At 43.1% G+C, this 16,223-nt stretch overlaps 2 protein-coding genes across 8 annotated transcripts in view; one reads left to right on the forward strand and one right to left on the reverse strand.

The window, feature by feature from the left end:
- Nucleotides 1-2,874, forward strand: part of LOC108267788 (alanine aminotransferase 2) — a 12,162-nt gene extending 9,288 nt beyond the window's left edge. For all 5 annotated transcript variants that reach the window (XM_053681593.1, XM_053681594.1, XM_053681595.1 and 2 more), the window contains 5 exons: nt 1-18; nt 922-1,096; nt 1,223-1,378; nt 2,000-2,112; nt 2,315-2,874. The exon at nt 1-18 is cut by the window's left edge and continues 119 nt beyond it. In XM_053681593.1, coding sequence (XP_053537568.1) covers nt 1-18; nt 922-1,096; nt 1,223-1,378; nt 2,000-2,112; nt 2,315-2,405 — 553 coding nt within the window. In that variant the 3' untranslated portion in view covers nt 2,406-2,874. The remainder of the gene's footprint in view (nt 19-921; nt 1,097-1,222; nt 1,379-1,999; nt 2,113-2,314) is intronic.
- Nucleotides 2,589-15,445, reverse strand: dhx30 (DEAH (Asp-Glu-Ala-His) box helicase 30). Of its 3 annotated transcripts, none has more exons than XM_017472206.3 (20): nt 15,217-15,445; nt 13,517-13,644; nt 13,281-13,391; nt 12,686-12,858; nt 12,147-12,255; nt 11,618-11,767; nt 10,997-11,149; nt 10,162-10,641; nt 9,635-10,003; nt 8,879-8,954; nt 8,620-8,724; nt 8,001-8,176; nt 7,553-7,759; nt 7,290-7,371; nt 7,012-7,205; nt 5,853-6,003; nt 5,230-5,387; nt 4,494-4,597; nt 4,055-4,194; nt 2,589-3,397 (listed from the first exon to the last, which is right to left on the reverse strand). In XM_017472206.3, exons 1-20 carry the CDS (start codon nt 15,386-15,388, stop codon nt 3,138-3,140), a joined length of 3,498 nt encoding a protein of 1,165 aa, XP_017327695.3. In that variant the 5' UTR covers nt 15,389-15,445; the 3' UTR covers nt 2,589-3,137. The 3 variants fall into 3 exon arrangements, with proteins under 3 accessions (XP_017327695.3, XP_017327694.3, XP_053537567.1); XM_017472205.3 differs by having other exon boundaries at nt 8,879-8,957; XM_053681592.1 differs by lacking the exons at nt 13,281-13,391; nt 13,517-13,644; nt 15,217-15,445 and adding an exon at nt 13,172-13,250 and having other exon boundaries at nt 8,879-8,957.
- Nucleotides 15,446-16,223: the final 778 nt, after the last annotated feature.

Consider the following 16,223-nt stretch of genomic DNA (forward strand, 5'->3'; position numbering starts at 1 on the left):
CAAGAGTGTCATGGGAGAGTATGTTTCATACATGTTCATGGGGATGTTGGGTGACAAGACCTGGGGCACAATCAGCATTCCAGTTCATCCCAAAGTTCATGTTAAGTGGAGCTGAGGTCAGGGATCTGTTCAGGACACTCAAGTTCTTCCCACTCCAACCTTGGAAACCATATCTTCATGGAGCTTGTTTTATTCACAGGGGCATTGTCATAGTTGGAACAGGTTCAGGGTTCTTAGCTCCAGTGAAGGGAAATTATAATGCTACAGAATACAAACACTTTCTCTACAACTGTGTGCTTTAAACTTTGTGGCAACAGTTTGGGGAAGAACCACGTACGGATGGGACGGTCAGCTGTTCACATACTTTTGTCCATCCTCTTAAATTCAGAGAAGTTGAGGTCAGACTTACTGTGTCATTTTCCACTAGTAAAAATAAGTAGTCCTGCAGCTCTTACTTTTGGATATAAAACAGTATATTAAAAAGGTCTGAAAGTCGGTGTTTAACTTTCTTTAAGTAAGGAATAAAATATGTTTGGTTTGCTGTTATACAAAAATAACAACACAATCTTTATGCCACTATACTATAGTCCCTTTGAGTTGTTACTATAGAAACAATAACACATCAGAATGAGTACTTAAAGCAACGTAAACCTGTGATTTAAACCTGTCAGATCTCCTAACCAATCACGAATTCAACAGCAGTATAAACTGGATTAAACCTGCACTAGAATGAAAAAAAAGTGCATTAATATATTACTGAAATACATCCAATTCACATTTGAACTCATATAGTGTCTAAATTCATTGAGTTCAGAATCCTTCGTAAGGGACATGTAAAAATGTACCTGTCTGAGGATTAAAATCAATCAATTAGTCAATCAGCAATGGACAACTGATCTGCAAAACCCCTTGTGTGGTCAGGTCTGGTCTGCGTGGAGGCTACTTGGAGTTGGTGAACCTTGACCCTTTAGTGCTTCCATATGTCTACAACTACTTCAACTTGACAGTTTGTGCCTCGGTGGGCGGACAAATCGCTGTGGATTTGATGGTTGACCCTCCACAACCCACACAGCCGTCGTATGACCTCTACACTCAAGTGAGATGTGTTATAATGCAATCATTTTCTTTCATTAGGACATTGTTTAAAAAAAAAAAAAAAAAAAAAACCTTTTTCAAACATTTTCAAAAGTATCCTTCTCATTTTAAACTTGACTTTCCCCAGGAGGTTCAGTCAATTAGGAGGGCAATAAGGAATAACGCCCAGAAGACCCTGGAGGTTCTCAGTGGCCTACCTGGAATCAGCTGTCAGCCAGTAAATGGAGGAATATTTGCCTTCCCACGTCTGCATTTGTCCCAGTCTGTAATAAAACATGCCAAGGTCAGACAGCCAAATATACTACAATCACTAACGACACCAAATTGCACCCAACCGATCATATGTCAATAACTAATAGAACATATTTGTGGTAACACCTTACAGTACATATATTAAAACCAGATCTGGATTTAAATCTTGTTTAAATGTCTTAAACTTGCTTTAATTTAGTTTATATACAGATTTGAGGGATTCCATGCATCGAACCATTCAAAAATGTCCAGGCAACACTCTCTTGTGCTATAACGTTTCTCTGCAACAAGATTAAGCTGTACAACATAGAAGTATAGAATATGTAAAATGTGGGTGATTAGCATCTAGACGTATAGCACAAGACCGTTAATGACTTTCTAATGATAATTTCATTAAAATCACAATTGACTTACTTTCTTCGTCGTGTGAGCTTCAGGAAATTCGGATGACTCCCTGCGACTTTCTGTCGTACATGTGACTCGTTTAATATGGTGAGAGGAGTTAGTATAGTATGTTGTAGAATTTCCGATGTACGCCAGACACTTTACAGTACATCGTGATCACCGTGCTATGTAAATTAGCCATCATCATTTGGCTATTGTACTTTTCAAGCCCCACTATTTGAACTGAATGTGGTATTTATGTGTGTAGGAGAAGCAGCTGGAGCCAGACTTGCTGTACAGTTTGCGTTTGCTGGAGGAAGAAGGCTTGTGTGTGGGAGCTGGATGTGTGCACGGGCAAAAAGAAGGAACCCATCACATCAGGTGCTCTTGATGCCTTCAGTCTGATAGAACCAAGGTCCAATCTTGATTAGATTAGAATACGACGAACCATGCTAATTTACCAGTGGTGTTTCTATTGACCTTGATCATTAACGTGTGCTCAGTTTTTATGCACTGTCTGAGCACTCGGCCTTGTACGGTCTCTTAACTGAACACGTGCATGTACTGTACTTTTCCTCTAAAGGATTTGCCTAGCGACTCCAGAGAACACCATGAAGGACGTGCTGCAGAGGCTGGAGAGTTTCCAACTGCGCTTCATTAAAGAGTTCCCCTGATCAGCCACCCTGGCATAAACATGAGGAATCTGAAAATAGTATTCTTATTAATTAAAATGCTTCCTCTGAATGTAGCTTCTGAGGCTGTATTCTGTCCTGTTACATCAGTCGATTTTCTGGACTCTGTATTCAGAGTATGCAAATGATCCGATTTTTCAGTGATTCAGATTTCAGAGTCAGACGCCCGTCTGAATAGCGATCAAGTGCGTAGTTATATCTGAGGTCTGTATACTAATGTGCACAGAGTCTGTATTGAATATAGCCCTCAGTCTCTAGCCTTCATCATTAATAAGAAAATGCACCATAAACCATCAAGTTTAACGGTTCAACATGGTTATATTGTAGCATTAATTATAAATCAAATCAATGTAATAAATTAAATCACTTATGAGCATTCCTCAACCAGGAAGAACTCTAGCTTAACAAAAACAACAACAATACAATAAATAAAGCTCATACTCTCAAAGAACCTCAATGCATACAGTTTTAGTCTTTCTTAAATGTCGATTCATTAAATAAAGAATAATGTGCATTTTATTTTACATACAAATGAAATTCACACACGCTGTAATATTTACTTTATGCTTTTCAAGGATTTCATTAAAATGTCATCATCGCTGCAGTGCTGTAAAGTTATGAACATGTGTGGATATCCAGTACCCATTGAATACATGCGAAAGTGCGAGTTTTGCATAATGAAGGGGGGGTGGGGGGGGTCTCGAAAGCGCTTCATCATTCCAGATCACTGTAGTCTGCAGTGTTAGAATCCGGCTCTGTGCTGTTCAGAAGGTCCACTAATAAAGAGATGAGCTGGCTGTCTTGAGTGCTGTTCTCTTCGACACTACAGCCAGAGGTTAAAGGTCGGAGGTTACGGTGAAGCATAGCCTGCAGAGAGGTGCGTAACGCCCACAGCACCTCCCAGCCCTGAGCAGACAGCTCCCACCGTACGAGAGAACGGCCCGGCATGGTTACCTCCACCCGATCGCCATACGCTGCAGGAGAGAGACAGGAGGATGGTCTTAAACAAGTCTTCGTGTGTCTGTCTGTATCTGTCTGTGTCTCATTCATTCTCTCTCTCTCTTTTTATGTCTCTCTCTCGATCTTTCCTTCTCTCTCAATGTGGGTCTCTCGTTCTCTTTCTTTCTCTCTGTGCCTGCGTGCATATCTTTCTCTGTCTGCATTTTTCTCGGAGTGGACATCTCTCTCTCTCTCTCTGTACATCTCTGTCTGCATTTTTCTCGGAGTGGACATCTCTCTCTCTCTCTCTGTGCATCTCTGTGTGAGAGTGTGAAATGTGCATCTCACTCTCTCTCTCTCTCTCTGTGCATATCTTTGTCTGTCTGCATTAATCTCTTTCTCTGAGTGCACATCTCTCGCTCTCTCTTTTTCTGTGTGTGTGAAATGTGCCCCTCTCGGAATGCACGTCTCTCTTGCTCTTTGTCTGTGTACATCTCTCTCTCTCTCTCTCTCTTTCTTTTTCCCCTCTGTATGCATTTCTATCTCTTTATTTGTATTAATCTCAATCTCTCTCTCTCTCTCTTTAGGTGTGTCTGTGTATCTTACACTCTGGGTGCCTGTGCATCTCTCTCATTCTCTCTCTCTCAGAATGTGTGCATCTCTCCTTGCAGTGTGTGCGTATGTTATTTTACCACGCTCGATCAGGTTACAGTCCGTGAGGAGGAGGAGGGCCAGCGGATGGACTGCAGACGAGTCTCTGATGAAGACGCTGCCATTCGATTTAATTGCAGAGAAGAACGTGAGCCAGCGACTGGGAAGCTTTCGCTCGGCCCTGAATAAACACACACACACACACACACACACACACACACACACACACACACACACACACACACACACACACACACACACACACACACACACACACACACACACACACACACACACACACACACACACAGCCTTTATGGGACATTTGCACAGACTTCACTATTGAGCACTTATTATAATGTATTGTTTTTTTGTTTTTTTTTTAATATGGCACTTTCATGTCTTTTTATAACTATTTGGCTAAAATAGAACTAATATGTAGAGAGTTAGCGCAGCGTGCTAATGGAGTGACTCGGTTACCTGTTGACGGAGGAGCGGTGGAGTAACACAGGCCCACTCTGAGTGCGGTAAGACAGGTCGTTAGGACGGAACCTGCCCCCTTTGCTTACGACGCCTCTCTTCACCTGAAAGTCACATGATCGGGAGAAGGATCTGGTTCAGCAGAGCATTCAGACCTCAAACCGAATAAATGTCACATGAACGCTGCTGTAATCGCATCACCACAACGTGAGGTCACTCGGTGACGCTTATTAATGAGCACCTGAGGGTCTGACGTCGAGTTCTTTTAAAACTGTATGAATGACACGAATTTGAATATTCAAAAGAATCATCATATCGTTATAATGTACTGCCACAGACCTACACCCCATGAATCCTAAAAGGCTTTCCGTTAACCACTTGTGCTCACTACAATATGGCCTTAACGCAACAGCCTTATTCTAACTGTCTTCTGTAAATGTATGAATGTCTACAAAAACAAAAAGCATGCTATAATTGACATTTTCCTCCACAAAGCAACACAAGGCTAAAAGTCTAGGAAGTGTGTTTTCATAGACTTAGGAGGACTAAAAGTAAACCGTGGGGGCTTAAATGCTCAAAAGTGGATTACATTTTATTTTAAAACATCACAGTAAGAACCCCCCCCAATAGTGTTACTGTGTGGCTTGGTGTAAACCCCTACTAGCTACATAGTGTAAATAGGCTACATGTGGTGTGTGTGTGTGTGTGTGTGTGTGTGTGTGTGTGTAATAGATACCTGGATGAGGTTGGGGTAAAACCCTGCCAGTAGCACAGCTTTAAGAAGCTCCTCCTGATTGCTGTGCTGATTGAGTAACGATGAAGGGCGGAGACACTTGGCAGAGTGTGTGACTAGCTCCGCCTCAGCCAGATTCTCACTGAACTGCTGAGTTAAACCTACACACACACACACACACACACACACACACACACACACACACACACACACACACACACACTATAAAATATAGATGATGTTTTGTAATACATCTTTTGTTCTTGCACAAATACAAGGCATGGTCAAATACAACCCCAATTCCAAAAAAGTTGGGACGCTGTGTAAAATGTAAATAAAAACAGAATGCCGTGATTTGCAAATCACATAAAGCCATATGTTATTCACAATAGAACATAAAACATATCACGTGTTTAAACTGAGGAAATGTACCGCTTTAAGAAAAATTTTTTTTACGGAATTTTGAATTTGGTGGCCACAACACGTCTCAAAAATAGTACGAATGGGGCAAAAAAGGCTGGAAAAGTAAGTGTTACTGAAAAGAAACAGCTGGAGGTTAATTGGCGACAGGTCAGTAGCATGATCGGGTATTAAAAGAGTATTTGGGTTGAATGAAAGTGACTTGCCGTGTATAAAACGCAGACTGGCTGCTGAAAGACTGTGCGAGTCCAAATACTCCAGCCGTCCGCGTCTGTCCTGCAGCTCTCGCCAACCCTGTACTGCTCGACTGAACACCAGGTAATCACTGCAGCTGGAGCCACTCAGAGCCCCTTTAGCCTGCCGAGAGAGATTAATAACAGATTATGGTTTTAGCTATAATACAGTGATGACTGAAAGTGTGGAAAGGAAAACACTGCATTCTGCATTCCAGAACTTTATCCTATCTGTGAACCATGGTGGTGGTAGTGTCATGGCTTTCCATCATTGATGGAACAGTGAATTATGAGTTATACCAGCGAATTCTAAAGGAAAATGTCAGAACATCGGTCTGTGAACTGAATCTGAAGAGAAAGTAGGTCATGCGGCAAGACAACGATCCTAAACACACGAGTCGTTCTACCACAGAACGGTTAAAGAAGAATAAAGTTCATGTTTTGGAACGGCCAAGTCAAAGTCCTGACCTGAATCCAATAGAAATCTTGTGGAAAGACCTGAAGCAAGCAGTTCATGTGATGAAACCCACCAACATCCCAGAGTTGAATCTGTTCTGCACTGAGGAACGGGATAAAACTCCTCCAAGCCGATGTGCAGGACTGATCAACAGTTACCGTAAACATTTAATTGCAGTTATTGATGCACAAGGGGCTCACACCAGATACTGAAAACGAAGCTTCACATACTTTTACCACTCGCAAATATGTAATATCTGTAAAAATAATAATAATAATAATAATAATAATAATAATAATAATAATTCCTCAATGAAATAAACGACCAAGTATAATATTTTTGTCTCATTTGTTTAATTGGGGTTTTTTTTTAATCCACTTTTAGGACTTGTGTATAAATCTGATGTGTTAGGTCATATAGACATACAGGCACCACTGTAGGTATAGTGTAGCTGTAATTTAATCCTGATGTTCTGTTCCACTGATTCAGTCCCTGTTGATATTTATACAACTAATGCTTGTACGGTTCATTACAGAAACCAAGCCAACCTCACAAAGCTTTATGTTGGGAAAATCAAGAGAAGTGTGCTTGTGATGTTGTAACTTTGACCCTAACAGAACGCAAAAGGTCGACGAAAAGCATACATGGGAGGACATATGAATGCGTGTGCGAGACCTTGGTGACTGTGGAGCGGTTTTGCAGGCTGTTGTGAAACGGGTCTCGGGTTAGACAGGCTGCCACAGACAGCATGGGCAGGACACAGCGGAAAAGACAGGACAGAACCAGGAGCTTCCCCAAGCGTGGGTCACATGACATACATGCCACACGCTCCCCCAGCGGAGTCAGGCACTCCGACATGTCCAACACACCTACAGAGAAATACGCGAAGGTCATCTAACTTGAACTTGGGTTAATATTCAGAACAACATGCCCAGACTGTTGTGTATCCTCACCGATCTCCTGCAGCGTCTTCACGGCTTCTCTCACTGAACCTTGTTCTGGAGAGTCCATCACCTGGGACAGGAAGTCTACAGCCTATATTAGTTAAATAAATAAACAAATAAATGCTACATACGAAAGCAGAGAGGTTTTAGTCTGCATAAGGTATTTGCAAATCTAAAACTTAAATGAAATAAATAAATAACATACAACTCATCTCCTCAGACAACCCCCATGACCCCCCCCGAAGGTTTTTGGTACAGCCCACAGCACATACCTTACTCTGAGGACTGTGGATCTTGGCCTGAACCACCAGGCTCTCCAGGGGGGTGCGCAGAATCTCCGGGATGGGAAACTTGGTCATGGCATCGAGTTGTTTCCGGGGAAACAAGTGATAGGCGTGGCCAGGTTGGCATCGACCCGCCCTCCCACGGCGCTGAATGACATTTGAGCGAGAGATCCAGACCGTGTCCAAACAGGAGACCTGTGCAGAAAGAATTTCAAGATTACTTCAACAGTTTACTTTGGCAGAAAAAAATAAATAAATAAAAATCGAGAAAAGACCTCGAAAGAATTTCTCAAAGTCAATGAAATGAACGGCATTGAAACAATCAGCGTTGTGCGACGTTAATAGTTTTTTTTTTTAGCTCAAGCATTTCTTTAATTCAAATGCAAAAACCATTTAAGCCATGAGTCTTCTCCTCTTAGAGCATGACTCATCTCACCTTGGTCCTGGGATCGTAGCTCTGCTCTTTCTGAGTGCCCAGGTCCACAACGTGCACTATGTCATTGATGGTGATGGACGTCTCTGCGATGTTGGTTGCCAGGACAATTTTGCGCTGGCCCTCTGGGGGGCGCTTGAACACAACCTGCTGATCTGCTACAGACATGCTGGAATGCACTAAGGGGGGGGGGGGGGGGGGGGGGGATAAACAAAGGTTGGTTCATTTTAATGCTATAAGGCATTGCTGACTGAAAAACGTCTTTTCTTTAAACAAAATGTCCTGTAAAATGATTCTATCAGGGTGTTCAGGTTCATCTGAGGTTTTTATAGCTATTAAATACAGTCAATAGTGGCTCTCAGTTTTCCTTTCCTCTCCTCTCAGTTTTCTTCCAGGTTTACCTTTTAGACTTTTATTTTTGTATATAAATCATAATATAAAAAAGGTACATTCGAATCTTTTCACAGCTCAACTGTATATGTTTAAGGTTTAGGAACGCATCACGCGGTGTTGTATCGCAGATGGCATATATTTGGTACGATGTTAGAGAAAAAGAGTTCATGTTTAAGTGAGGTAGAGAAGGAAGGAGTAGATGAACTGGAGTGATAAACAGTGTTGTTACATGGTAAGATGAGCTGTGAGCCCAATTTGAAGGCGTGCTTCTCCTCCAGCTTCTGCTGCAAGGCTTTAATGTCCTGCCAGCCGGGCAGAAAACACAGCACCGCCCCTGAACAGCCCGGAAACAAGGACAGAAGACACAAGGTGGGGCAGGAATATTAAAAAAATAAAAATAAAACACACCTGGTTGTAATGTAAAACAGATGTTTAAAAGAGATAGAATGAAGACGTGTGTGTGTGTGTGTGTGTGTGTGTTTGTTTACCTGGCTCTCCACGAGTGTGAATGTGATCGATCACGTCGGCCACTAAGTCGAGGTCAGGGGTCGGATCATCCTGTTCCTTCTTAATGCATAAACAGTGAAGCAAACTCTTAGTGTTTATTATGGTGCAATTCTCACCTCTATATCTGTCTCGCTCTCCCTTCTCTCACCCGTACATCTGTCTCGCTCTCTCTTCTCTCACCCGTACATCTGTCTCGCTCTCTCTTCTCTCACCCGTACATATCTGTCTTGCCCTTTCTTCTCTCACCCATACATATCTGTCTCACTCTCCCTTCTCGCACCCGTACATCCGTCTCGCTCTCCCTTCTCTCACCCGTACATATCTGTCTCACCCTCTCTTCTCTCACCTGTACATCCGTCTCACTCTCCCTTCTCTCACCCATACATATATATATATATATATATATATATGTCTCACTTCTTTCCATTGTCTTACCTGTATACCTGTCTCGGCCCTTTCCCTTTTACTCACCTGTCTATCAGTCATCTATTTCCCATTTCTCACCTGCATAGCTCTCTCATTTATTTCTCTTTTCTCACCTGTATATCTGTCTCACTGTCACGTTCCTCATCTGTATCACACATTTCCATTTTCCCACATTTATACCCGTCTCACCACTCCCCTTGTCTTACCTCTATCCCTACATAACATATCTCTCAGCACTGCTCCTTGCCTTCCCTGTATATCCTGCTCACTCTGCTTCTTTTGAAACCTGTCTAGCTGCATCATTTCCTCACCTGGGTGTTGGCCTTATTCGCTGGTCTCCCCATCTCCCTCAGCACCTCCTCCAGGTATCTCTGTCTCACAGGGTGCATGAAGCCGGGGACGTGCACTACAGGACACTCATCAAAGTAGGAGGCAAGGCGCTGCGTGTCTCCGCTGGCGCTCATCAGTACCACGCGCAGCTCAGGATTGTGGGTAAGGGCGCGACGCAGCAGGGCCAGCAACACGTCCGTGTTTACGTCTCGTTCGTGCACCTCGTCCACCATCACATGACTCACGCCGCGCAGCCATGGATTCGACCGCAGCTTCCTCAGCAGGACGCCCACGGTGAGGAAGAGGAGCGCGCCACCGCTGGCCTCTGGGGGACGAGACTCTAACCGAACCTGCAGAGAGAATTTTTAACTACCCCAGATTTCTCACAAGAATGTTAGCTACGTCACTGCTTGGGGTTCAGTTTCAGGAAACTAAGCACATCGGTAAAATACTTACAATGTAAATAAACCCAAAGTCTCATCTGAAGAGCTAAATAATTACGCTATACCTGGTAGCCGACACAGGGCCTGAGGGCGGGGCCCATCTCATTGGCGACACGCTCAGCCACCGAGACTGCGCTGATCCTGCGCGGCTGCGTGACCAGGATGTTGCAGTGAGCCCCGGCTCCGCCCCTCACACGGCCCTCTAGCAGGAAACGCGGGATCCTCGTCGTCTTCCCGCAGCCCGTCTCTCCAGCCACCAGCACCACCCGTGACGCCTCCACCGCCTCCACCAGACGATCCCGATGAGTGTCTACAGGAAGCTCCGCCCCCCGAGCCGGCCCTGCCCTCTCCCACTGCTTCAGAAGGCTGTCACTCAGGAACTCCGCCTCCTCGGGGTTCAGAGGGCGGTACGGCTTGCCAGTGATCACGTCGAGCATAGAATCCTCGTCGTTATCACCTTTGACATCGTCCTCGTTAAAGGAAGAGGACTGCCTCTGGTCAGCTCGCTCTGCCCACAGTTTCTGCACCGCCTCCTCCACTGGATACTACTCAATAACAGAAATCAACATTTTTAATTCATCTAAAAATTGTTTTGCTCTGTCTCTACAAAACAAAATTCATGAATTTGTGAACTTTCCCAACTTGTTTTTTTTTTTTAAACTCCAACACTGGTCAACATTTATGTGGAGCTGCGGCACGATTTCGATTAATCCCGTTTTTATTTCATTTAGTGGATCAAATTCCCACATTTGTTCATCCAGGTCGTAATTGTTCCTGCTCGTGTATAGACAGATTCACGTTTCGCTCTATAAAAACAGCATTAATCCCAAAAGCAGCTCGAATCCTAATGGTTCCTTGGTAGCTTCTCTGTTTGCCCAGATACACTGTAAAGGCACAAACCTGCGATAAATGATCTCTGATCCTGCGCTCCAGACTGTCCGGGATCTCCAAGCGGCACGGCCTCTTTTCTCGCACTCCTGCCTCCTTCACCTCCTCTTGGTTGTACATGGCATGTGTGAGAGGATTATTCTGCTCATCCAGCAAGTCCAGCTCCTAAAAGCGCCATATTTCACACAGACCTACTCTTTAAAACCTTCGCCAAAAGCTTAGGTCCTGGCTTTTAAGCTAGTTTATTGTAATCTTGCCTTTTAAACTATAGCTTAAAATAAATAAATAAATAAATAAAAATTCACAATACATTAAATACATGTCTGATAAATTGTAAACGAGTCTGTTACATACACACTAATGATCTAATCCTGCCAGATTACTGAAGTGGTCACATTAACAACCTACAAATTAAAGCTGGACTAATAATAAAAGTACTTCATCTATTAATCCCGTAATATTTTGTCGTTGTTTCTCCATCATTTTGAAACATGATAAACGATTTCACACCAGGTCTTATCCCTTCCCTGGTGGATTAGCTGGTTGCGAAGAGGCTGTAGAGACGCGATGTCAGATACCTCAAAAGAATCAACGCGGAAATATGTTATCTAATACGAACACGATTCTACACACCTTAAGTCTGAGGCAGGCGAGCGCCGCTGCTCGCGTTTCAGCCTCCAGTCTGCGGCGGCCGCGGCCGGTAAAGCTCATCTCCGCGGGCCAGCGCAGAGTGAGTTCACACTCCTTCACCTTCCCTCCAACGGTCTTGTACTGCAGCAGCTCCTGACAAAACATCACACACAGTTAGGACACGAAAGGGACTGGTCATGTGACCTCAACAGGGGTTTTAAAATAACACGGATTAATAAGCTTAAAAGACATGGCATCAAAAAGTGCCGCATCAATGATAGATTTATTTAACCTCTACGATCATAAAAGCTCAGGTTTACAGGCTAATATACCGATATAAAAGTGGTATAAGTGGAATAAAACACTCTGGGACGTGCAGGACCGTATCGCACCACGCCGACAGCACGTTTCCATACGGTTTATTCCCTGCATAAACAACCTGTACTGTCAGTTACATAAGGATACTCCTGACTGTTCCCAAACCTAACATAATGACTCGACGTGACCTGTTTAGCGTGCTCCTTTAACTTACGTTGACGCTTTCAGACGTCGTGGCCACTTGAATAACCCTCGCCAAAAGCGCCTTCGGCTTCGAGAAGATCCCGAGCGCCTCCGAGACCTTCGGATCCTCTTCCACCACCCTGCACCCAACAGACAATAAATACACTCAAGGCAAGCATACAGCGGAGTCTGAAAAATCTACAGAGACTACATTAAAAAAAATAATAATAATAAAAAAAGAAAAAAACTGGACATAAAAACAAAAAAGTTTTAGAATTTGGAAAATTTTTAAACAAAAAAAGAAGAAAATGTTTAATATCAATATCATGACTATTCAAGAAAAAAAAAAGTCTCTATTTAAATTACACGCCGTCATTAAAATAATAATAATAAAAAAAAGTCGGATAAACCAAACGCTGAGAAAATTCGGAAATTCATGTAAATATTCCCTTTAGATTCTACTTTAAGTTTAAAAAGATTAAAAAGGTCACCGTTTGTAAGACACTTAAATGAGCCGGAAGTGAAAAGGCCAAAGTCGTGGCTTGAGGGTAAATAAATCAAACGGCCTACTCCAGGTTTCCCGCGGCTCTTCTCATCCTGCTGCTCGTGGTTCGTCGTAGCTCCATGCTTTTACACACGCTCGGGTCTTCGTCTTCATCCTCGCAGACAAACGAGCGCCAACCAGACTCCCGGGCCAGTCTCTGTGTGGGAAGCTGGTTCCTAGGACCCAGAACTCCCAGTTCCTGTTCACACAGAACACAGTACAGGTTGAGTCAGCAATCAAGCAAGACACGTCTGGAGTCCAAATCTCCAACGGTTACTTCTTTATGCTGCTTTCAAACTTGGGCGGGCGGGCGGGCGGGCATGCATGCATGCATGCATGCATGCATTCATTCATTCATTCATTTAAGTGCTGATATGAAAAAACTAATAGGATTTTGTCGAAAGCTTGACAAGTGAAGCTGTTACTAATTTTCACATCACACTGTATTATTTATTTTTTAAAATTAGAAATAAACGATAAACTCTTACGATAAACATGACGGTACAGCTCACCTTTCATTCCGTGGCTTTATCCTCGACTCAACAGCTGCTAAAAACGCAACGCGCACGAGACTGCTGCTGTAGGTTTTAAGAATGAAAAAGGGGCGGGGCCTCTACTCACCCTCAGCCTATGGCAGGCAGCTGCTGCAGCGCGTCGTTCCGCCTCCTGTTTCCGTGATCCGAATCCCTCTACTTCGATCCTCTGAGGCCAGAACAATGTAACGGTCGCCCTCTACCACAACAAAAACAAAAAGAAATCTGTCATTTTCTGTGCTCAATTTCTATTTGGGATATTTATAGCTGTTAATAGGTTTAAATGAATTAGTACACTTGTACAAGCGCTTATTCCGCCTGTACCTTCACATCTCCGTCTGTGCAGCTGTACTGGATGTATCGAGAGATATTCGACTGTCCCAGGGATCGAGACAGGGTTGAATGTAGGAGATTCTTTGGTTCTGGGAACTCCATGAGCAGGTCAGACTGGCCTGGTGAAATAAACAGTAGAGTAGGCAAGTAGAGCTTTAGGTGAGGCATTACAAATCAAGCATTGTGTTTTAGCCACAACAGTTATTATTAGACTGAGGAATATAGCTGTGATGTGCAGTAAAAGGTTGTTGAGCTTCACAAAATGGGACGTGTCTATAAGAAAATATCACAAGCATTGAAGATGCCCATTTCCACCATCAGGGCAATAATTAAGAAGTTCCAGTCAACTGGAAATGTCATGAATCAACCTGGAATTGGACGTGTGTCTATATCGTCTCAATGCACTGTGAAGAGGACGGTTCGAGTGGCCAAAAAATCTCCAAAGATCACAGCTGGAGAACTGCAGAAGTTAGTTGCATCTTGGGGTCAGAACGTCTCCAAAACTACAATCTGAAGTCACCTCCATCGCCACAAGTTGTTTGGGAGGGTTTCAAGAAAAAAGCCTCTACTCTCATCCAAAAACAAACTCGAGCGTGTTCAGTGTGCCGACACTACTGGAACTTCAAATGGGATCGGGTTCTATGGTCAGATGAAACCAAAATAGAGCTTTTTTGGTAATAAACACCAGAGGTGGTTTTGGAGCACACAGAGAGGTAGCCGTATGGAAAAGTACCTCATGCCCACGGTTAAATATGGAGGTGGATCTTTAATGTTTTGGGGCTGTTTTTCTGCCAGAGGACCTGGACATTTTGTTAGGATACATGGCATCATGGACTCTATCAAATATCAACAGATATTAAATGAAAACCTGACCGCCTCTGACAGAAAGCTTCAAATGGGCCGTGGTTGGATCTTCCAGCAGGACAATGATCCAAAACATCATCAAAATCAACACAAAAATGGTTTACTGCCCACAAAATCAAGGTCCTACCATGACCATCCCAGTCCCCTGACCTGAACCCCATAGAGAACCTGTGGGGTGAACTGAAGAAGAGCGTTGAAATCTGAGGGACCTGGAGAGATTCTGTATGGAGGAACGGTCTCAGATCCCTTGCCATGTATTCTCCAACCTCATCAAGCATTATAAGAGAAGACTAAGAGGTAAAGGGACGTAGCACAAAGTACTGACTAAAAGGATGCCAATAATTGTTGCACACCTATATTTAACAAAGATATATATATATATATATATATATATATATATATATATATATATATATATATATATATATATATATATATATATATATTAGTTTGCTATCCATGAGAGCAAACAATGTAGTGAACTTTTTGATCGAAAGGTTAAACGATAAAGACAATCTCTCACAGCCTTCTTTGGTCATATTTACCAAGGGTGCCAATATTAGTGGAGGACACTGTACGATCAATTTGTTGTCCTCTTGAACTCTTATTGGCTGTTTCTCATAGCTGCGACTAATCACAGGGGGTTTCACATTATGTGATTCATCAGCAGGCAAATCAAACATGCTTGAAAATATCAGAGCCTCGCGGCATTAATCACACAGAAAACCCTCACACTGGATACTAGAGAACTCTACACAGTGCACTACATGTCATTTGGGACACAGCCATGGTGGTGTGCCGGTATCGCGGCCGGGTTGTAGCACTACCTCTGTCCGTGTCGGTGGCAGGTTCTCCGCGGTTCTGAGCGGTTCCAGCTCGGGTCCTGTACAGGCTCACACCGGTCCGGTCCAAACCGGGTCCGCTTGTGATATAAAAGGTTTTCCTCCCAAGGTTGCACAGAGTCCGGAGACGCATGATGGAGCTACAGTGCGCCGCCATATTTACACAACACACACGCTTCTTCGGCGCCTCAGAGAAGAGGCGCTTCCTCTTTAGCAGCGCCATCTGTCGGTGCGGCATGACAACTGCTCTGTATTTACACTCTTGCTGATGCTAACACAGAAAAACAAAACTCGGCAAGGAAATTTACGAACACAAACTTTCTCTTGTTTCTTTCAGCGCTAAAGTAACAAACATTCACCACGAGCATCGTTAGCTTTACCCAAAAACGATCATCGATAACCAAAATGTTGACGTGTAGCTAGGCTGCAACACATCCACGTCATTATTCAAGTCGTATTATTCAAAGAATATCCAAAATAAATTTCCAAGAGAAACAAATGAACAAATAACCCACACTTTTCACTCCTTGTATTTTCATTTTGACTTTCAAAATACTCCTTAAAAATCTCAAACTGCATGACCAATTAAAAAAAAAAAACGAATTTTTTTTTTTTTACCGATTCATACAGGATGAGATGTTTCATTGCCCTCATTTTTAACTTAAATACCAGTCCTTATAATTTGCTGTTAAATCTAAAGAAGTATGCTACGTTTAAGTTTGGTAAGCTAGTTATTTAACTAGATAGTTCCCCAGATTTATATGGCACATAATGAACAAATGACAAAGGCTCTTATGTTCCCCAGTTCCCTCATCTCTATATAGCTCATAATGTGAACCCGAAAAACACATTCCCAGCTCTGTATTGGTTTAATATGACATGGGTTATTGTGGGAACTCGTCAAAGGGGTTTTCTGTTCCCCGGCACTGCCGTACGGCTCTCAAAATAACAGGCCTTGAGGGAACTAAAGAAACGGTTGGAGTCATGGAATC

This window comes from Ictalurus punctatus, chromosome 7, assembly GCF_001660625.3.
Source record: "Ictalurus punctatus breed USDA103 chromosome 7, Coco_2.0, whole genome shotgun sequence".
Taxonomy (NCBI): Eukaryota; Metazoa; Chordata; class Actinopteri; order Siluriformes; family Ictaluridae; genus Ictalurus; species Ictalurus punctatus.

Coding starts and splice junctions, on each gene's coding strand:
- dhx30 (XM_017472205.3), bottom strand. CDS start 15,388: ATGGCGGCGCACTGTAGCTCCATCATGCGTCTCCGGACTCTGTGCAAC. Junction 12,859..13,280: donor CTGCCTGCCATAGGCTGAGG/GTGAGTAGAGGC, acceptor CTGTGTGAACAG/GAACTGGGAGTTCTGGGTCC. Junction 7,372..7,552: donor TCCACAGTCCTCAGAGTAAG/GTATGTGCTGTG, acceptor TAACTAATATAG/GCTGTAGACTTCCTGTCCCA.